This window comes from Lacerta agilis, chromosome 9 (assembly GCF_009819535.1).
Source record: "Lacerta agilis isolate rLacAgi1 chromosome 9, rLacAgi1.pri, whole genome shotgun sequence".
NCBI classification, from domain to species: Eukaryota; Metazoa; Chordata; class Lepidosauria; order Squamata; family Lacertidae; genus Lacerta; species Lacerta agilis.
The window spans coordinates 59,663,677-59,670,651 of record NC_046320.1 but is presented as its reverse complement, the minus strand read 5'-3'; the positions used below and the strand labels follow the sequence as shown (position 1 = coordinate 59,670,651).

The 6,975-nt window shown below is 46.2% G+C and overlaps 1 protein-coding gene across 1 annotated transcript; it reads left to right on the top strand.

The window, feature by feature from the left end:
* The first annotated feature begins 471 nt into the window (after positions 1-471).
* On the top strand, positions 472-6,624 carry LOC117053480 (dentin matrix acidic phosphoprotein 1-like). Its single transcript, XM_033161224.1, has 4 exons — positions 472-537; positions 788-835; positions 1,670-2,020; positions 4,396-6,624. Exons 1-4 carry the CDS (start codon positions 475-477, stop codon positions 6,352-6,354), a joined length of 2,421 nt encoding a protein of 806 aa, XP_033017115.1. The 5' UTR covers positions 472-474; the 3' UTR covers positions 6,355-6,624.
* The last annotated feature ends 351 nt before the right edge of the window (positions 6,625-6,975 follow it).

The window sequence follows — 6,975 nt, the reverse complement described above, 5'->3', positions numbered from 1 at the left end:
GATCCTGCCACCTGAGGTGGTCACCTCATTTTGCCTCACGAGTGGGCCGGCCCCGGTGCAGCTTGTGTGCTCAAAACACATGAAGTAATAACTGCCTGGAAAAATAAAATGTACACGCAAATTTGGTTTTCCACTATTGTTGCATAGTTGGACATCATGCATAGTTTTAGCAAGCAACACTGGTTTCTTGCTCTAAGCTGGCATGAAATTGGCAGCTGGCAGCATGTGGGCTGAATCCACTTGCTAGCAACATGCAGTGGGCCATTCTGCCCTGCAAAAAGAAATGACTAGTCTTAGCAAGCCTGGTCTAGGTCTTTCTGCATAAAGCAGCCAGGTGTGTACTCTGGCACCAGCATGGTGAAAAGGAGCAGTGATGAGGGACTCTTTACCATCTCTGACCTAAAAATGGCCAATACAGTTGCTGCTCACTCTCTATTTTTACACGCTGCTTTTGATGTTGTTACAGAAACTAAAATGAATACGAAGCGGACGGCGCTCTTGTTTATCTCCCTGTGGGCTCTATCCTGTGCTCGTCCTGTAAGTATTTTTAAAAAATCCATTGCAACCCTGACATTTTAAACATGTTTGGTTTTAAGTATGTCCTCAGCTCACCCGCTGAAATCAGTAGGATATACAAACATGTAACTTCAACTGGCTTGTGTCCTTTGTGCAGACTTTCTTCTGAATAGTTTCTGTAACAGCTACAGCATTCATTCATTCATTCATTCATTCATTCATTCATTCATTCATTCATTCATTCATGTTTTTCTTCTTTTAATATATCTAGGTATCCAGACACCTAGGTGTACATCACAGGAGCTCTGAGGAACATTGGGTAAGCAGGTCATTGTGCTTTCTCTTTCATCAAATGATGAATTCTGCTACAAAATTATTTTAGAAGTCAAAAACAGGAAAGAACTCTCTCTAGTACTTGAGATCATCAAGTTACATTGAGAGCAACACAACCAACCAAAAAAACAATTCCCTTAGATTTTGAGTTGTGCTGTGGATGAAATCACATGGCCATCTGCTGCACTAGAATTATTTAGACAGTATTTCTTGCACTCCTCCTTGGTTTTCCCAAGCGTTGCCTTTTGTTGTCTGTCTCACAGCCTACTGATGACCACTGACACAAGCTGGAACTCAGCCCTCAATAAAAGCAAGCCTTCCTTTGCTACCAGTTGCTGGGGAGCAGCTTCCACTTAGGTCTTCTGAGGCAAAGGCTCAATGCATTCTGCTGCCTGAGGCAGATCAGCAAATGGTGGTTCCTCCCAAAGTCAAGGTGCATAGTACCCAATGACATCCACGTTATTCTGGTACCTGAGGCAGAAAATCCCAGGAGTTGCCTCGCTCTACCTAATGATAGGGCCAGCCCGGCAAAGGAGTTGGACACGCAAACACACAAAATTTGTTAGAAATACACCTCTGCACATATGCCTCTCCAAATGTTGTTGGCCTTCAACTTTCATTAGCCTAGCCACCATGGCCAATGAACAGAGATGATGTGAGTTGTAGGATGAAACAGCTGGAGTGTAGGGGTTGCTGATATACTCCCATGTGATAGGAGCCACACTATTTTTGACATTTATTATAATATAACAAATGCATAAGAACAGGTGCAACAACAAAACTGCAACAAGGCATTCCTTAATGTCCATATTTTGTACAGGCTACAGCAATTGAAGGAAGCTTGAACGAGGTAGCTGATTCCACAGATGTTAGTGATGAAGATACAGGGAGCAGGCTAAGCACAAGCATGGAAAACGGAAGGAAAGATGTCAGTGAACGTGTGAGCACTAGCCATGAGAGCAGTGAAGGCAAGAACTTCATCAGGAAAGTTTCCAGTGGAAGCCTAGAGAGCTCTTCAGAAGATGACCATGAATGGATCACTCGGGACAATGATGACGGCAATTATTTCAGAGTCCACCACCAGACAGTTCAGAGGAAATGGGCAGATGACAAGGACTACCATGACCATGGGGACAGTTCTGATGATCAGTCTGCTGACGGAACATCTCTGGTAGGTATTTAAAAGGTTACCGTATAAACCTTTGAATTGCAGTAGCCAGAATTATTTCCCCATCATAAGCAATGGGGGGTGGGGGTGGAGGCGCTCTTTCAGGTATACTGGGCCAAGGATGTGTAGGGCTTTAAAGGTCAGTGCCAACACTTTGAATTGTGCTCGGAAACGTACTGGGAGCCAATGAAGGTCTTTCAGGACCAGTGTTATATGGTCCTGGCAGCCACTCCCAGTCACCAGCCTAGCTGCTGCATTCTGGATTAGTTGTAGTTTCCGGGTCACCTTCAAAGGTAGCCCCACGTAGAGCGCATTGCAGTAGTCCAAGCGGGAGATAACTAGAGCATGTACCACTCTGGCGAGTCAGTCCACGGGTAGATAGGGTCTCAGCCTGCGTACCAGATGGAGCTGGTAAACAGCTGCCCTGAACACAGAATTGACCTTCACCTCCATGGACAGATGTGAGTCCAAAATGACTCCCAGGCTGAGCACCTGGTCCTTCAGGGGCACAGTTACCCCATTCAGGACCAGGGAGTCCTCCACACGTGCCTGCCTCCTGTCTCCCCAAAACAGTGCTTCTGTCTTGTCAGGATTCAACTTCAATCTGTTAGCCACCATCCATCCTCCAACCGCCTCCAGACACTCACACAGGACCTTCAGATGAAAGTCTGAAACCTGCACAAGCAAAGTTCACAAAGCTTTATAAAAGAACAAACTTCCCTTCAAATATAAGACAATCCTTTCCTATACAATGTGCCAACCCTTCAGTCCTCCTTGTTGATGGAGTCCTCTTTAGTGAATTGGTGTGGCACAGCAAGGTGATGTTCCCACTGCAACTCACTCTCTTGCTGCTCCCAGATCCTCTGCTGTCCCTTGCAGCTTAGGCTCGAGCACTTAGCTCCAAACTCCCCTGCCTGCATATAATGTTTGATCACAGCCCCCGCTTCAATAGATTCACTCCCCAGTGATGTTCCCGCCTCATTTTTCCTCTTTAGTTTCTTGTGCCTGACTTTTCTTTCTCCCCTACCCAATTGCCAAGTCTCTCTACATACTAACAGCTGCTTTCCCCACCCAGCCTGGACCTCCATCTGGCTGAGTCACAGCAGCACACCGGGACAGAGAGCAGCATGGCCGTGGTGTGGTTGGCACGGTGAAAACACGCCAGCAGGAACGCCAGATTGACTGCTCTGCTGTATTTGCACTGCGCCAACCTTGCAACTGCCATCTCCCACCCCATCTCGGTATACTGCAGCAACTCACCTGGGTGGAAGTCAGTTGAGCTGCACAGTCCTACCCTGCTCCCAATTTCACTGCCTGAAACTATAGAGTTGAGAATTTTAGGAGGCCATTTTCACTCAGTTGTAACATTTTGATAGGTACAGCAGCAAAATGCTGCGTTGTGGTTCCATATGGGAAATGCATCTGGAAGACAAAATGTATTGAGGAGTTAGTGGTCTTACACAGAGCCCTTCCTGCTTCTGTCCCTTCCTCCTCCCTTTCTCTTGTTGAGTTTTTTGATGGAATGTATTTTGGCTTCTCATCGTTATTTTGTAATATGAATGTTTTGAGAACAGTCTTAGATGTTTTGGGAACATTGTGAGGAGGTGAAGGCCCCCCCCCACTACTTTTTCAGTTTGGAAGGATAGTACTTGGTACCTTCTCTCATGTTTGACATGTTTTGAGAAAGTGAGGCCTTGAGAGGAGGTAGCTAATGGATGATCTGCACGTAGCCAGTCTTGAAAGCTACACAGGTTGCCTATAAAATCTGACAGTTTGGGCAGAGTTTCTCTGAAGCTTGTTCATAGACTGATCGGCTGCAGGGCTGTGCAAACTGAGACTGGGGGAGTCGCTTCTCCGCTTCTTGAGGGCTTCCAAGTGGCAGATTGAAGTGCTTGCTTGGTATAAGAAGCAGACACGGGGCAATGGATTCAAACTACAAGAAAGAAGATTCCACCTAAACATTAGGAAGAACTTCCTGACAGTAAGAGCTGTTCAACAGTGGAATTTGCTGCCAAGGAGTGTGGTGGAGTCTCCTTCATTGGAGGTCTTTAAGCGGAGGCTTGACAGCCATCTGTCAGGAATGCTTTGATGGTGTTTCCTGCTTGGCAGGGGGTTGGACTGGATGGCCTTTGTGGTATCTTCCAACTCTATGATTCTATGAATACATTATTTGCTGTTTTAGAATAAAAGCTTTAATCTTCTCTCTCACTTGTGTATTTTGTATTGCTTCTGAATCTCTTTGTAAAAGAACCACCTTGCTTTTGCAAAAACAGGTGCTTGTTGGGGTAGAAGCAAGAGTGCCACTTGGCCTATGAAACTCTAAAAACAATGTGAAATAATAGAGTTTTGCCTCCCTTCCCATTTGTCTTCTTTTATAGGAGGATCAAAATGAAGTTCATGGAGACCACAGCCATATCAGAAAATCCAAAGAACAGTTTGATGTTGAAAATGATGGCATGCTTTATACCCCTGATCAAGTCTTGTATACTTTCATGGGGAAAGGAGGGAGTGATCTGTCCAATGATGAGGGTGCCAGTGGTGATGATGGACATAAGGAGGAAGCCACTCATGGGCACACTGAAACTCCAAACAAAGGAAATGATCAGCAAACTTGGGTGACCAACGGGGAGCAAGATGGTGACAATGCTATCGGCCAACGCCATGATGGCAGTAGTAGCAGCAGTAGCAGCAGTAGCGAGAGCAGAGACCTTGAAAAAGAGAATAACCACATTACTGATTATAGCAAAACACAAGGAAGTGATAGTTACAGCAGCAGCCAGGAGGATAGGTATGATTTTGATGACAAAGGAATGCAGGGAGATGACCCAAACATCTTTGAGAGCCATGACAGTGATTCTCACATGCTTCATGGAGATGTCCATTCAAAAGAAAGCAGCCAGGAAAGCAGCAGAGAAAACGGGCAGAGAAAAGCCAAACATCACAGCAAATCAGTGGAACAGTTTGCCAGGAAAGTATACCATTATGTTGATGCTGATTCAGATGAAGATCACAGCCCTGAAGAGAAAAAGTCCCTGCAGGAGGAGGATGCTGATTCCAAAGAAGAAAGCCAGTCTGTAGAAGACATTAGTCAATCAACAGAAAATGTTCCCAGCAGATCCAGAGAGCATGCAACCAGTCATTCCAGAGAGGCTGTAAAGCCTTCATCCAGAGGGCACAGCCGCAGTCAGTCCAAAGAGACCTTTGACAGCCACTCCAGGGAAGATGTGCACAGCCGATCCAGGGAAGCCAAGCACAGCCACTCCAGGGAAGATGTGCACAGCCGATCCAGGGAAGCCAAGCACAGCCACTCCAGGGAAGATGTGCACAGCCATTCCAGGGAAGCCAAGCACAGCCACTCCAGGGAAGATGTGCACAGCCAATCCAGGGAAGCCAAGCACAGTCACTCCCGGGAAGAAGTGCACAGCCAATCCAGGGAAGCTGAGCACAGTCACTCCAGGGAAGATCCTCACAGTCAATCCAGGGAAGATGCACGCAGCCGCTCCAGGGAAGATGTGCACAGCCGATCCAGGGAAGTTAGGCACAGCCAGTCCAGGGAAGATGTGCACAGTCAATCTAGGGAAGATGCACCCAGCCACTCCAAGGAAGATGTGCACAGCCAGTCCAGGGAAGATGCAGATAGCCAGTCCAGAGAACTCAGGGCTAGTCAGTCTAGAGAGGATGAGAACAGTCAGTCTAGAGAGGATGACGACACTGCATCTGCAGAAGACTTAAAGAGTGAATCCACTGAAGACAGCAGGGACTCCTATGAGAAGACTTTGAAAAAATCTGTAGAGGTAAGCGACAAATCAGATGAACCTAGTGTCAGCAGATCTAAAGAGCAGGAGAGTGACTCTACTGAAGAAGTAGGAAAAGTCCCGCCAAGGGGCAGTGAATCCAGAGAGTTTAAGAGACAACACAGCAGATCAAGTGAGAAGAGCACATCTACAGAAGAGAGTGACGAATCATCCGAGGACACAGATGAATCCAGCCAGGGTGACAGCAGGTTGTCTCAAAGTGCATCGTCTGAGAGCAGCAAAGATTCCCAAGACAGCGCCAGCAGTGAAGACAGCGATTCGAACGCTCTCCGGTCCGATGAATGGCAAGGCCAGCAGAGCAGATCAACAGAAAGCAGTGAATCCAAAGGCGAGGAGAACAGTCGTTCTATAGAAGGGGAATCCAGCCAATCCAGAGAGGACACAAAGAGCAATTCTGCAAGTACGGAAGATGACAGCTGGTCAAGGAGCATGGAGCTAGAAAGCCGAAAGTTAATGCTTGACATTTATCATAATAAGCCTTTTAGCGATTACGATGATAACGATTGCCAGGATGGGTATTAAAGCATTAAAAACAAACCCAACTCTACGTCATATTTTGAGGTCAAGATGCCATCTCACCTTTTAATTTATTTTATCATTTTTAGCAATGTGAATATTGATAACAGGAAATTAGAGTCACTGCTGAATTTCACTTAAAGCGAAATTCAAGATGGATCCTATCTGAGGAGTAAGATTAGCAGAACAAACCATGTGAGGTTTGACACACTACCAAGTTGCCACGGAATTCTATCTAAAGTAAGGTTACCAGATTTTTTTCAATGATTCCAGGGACACTTTTCAACTTCAATGGATTTTGTACGGGGATTGATTTGTAAATCCGGGGACTGTCCCCGGGAAATGGAGATGTCTGGTAACGTTAGTCTAAAGCACAAGTCAAAGCAAATGTTGAGGTTCTTCCTCAGGTAAAACACCTGAGTAATTCTGAGGGAGACTAAAATATTTCATCAACACCTCAGAACAGTGGAAGCCACCAGGAATTTTGCCTGACATAGGGCAGGTCCATGCAGAGGTGGGGACAGCCGGCTAGACTTGCCTCAGGCCTCAGAGGGCTAAGCTGGCTTGAGGGGCCCCTCCAGTGAGCAGCTGCATTTTTGTTTGAGTTTATAACTTTATTCTAACAAG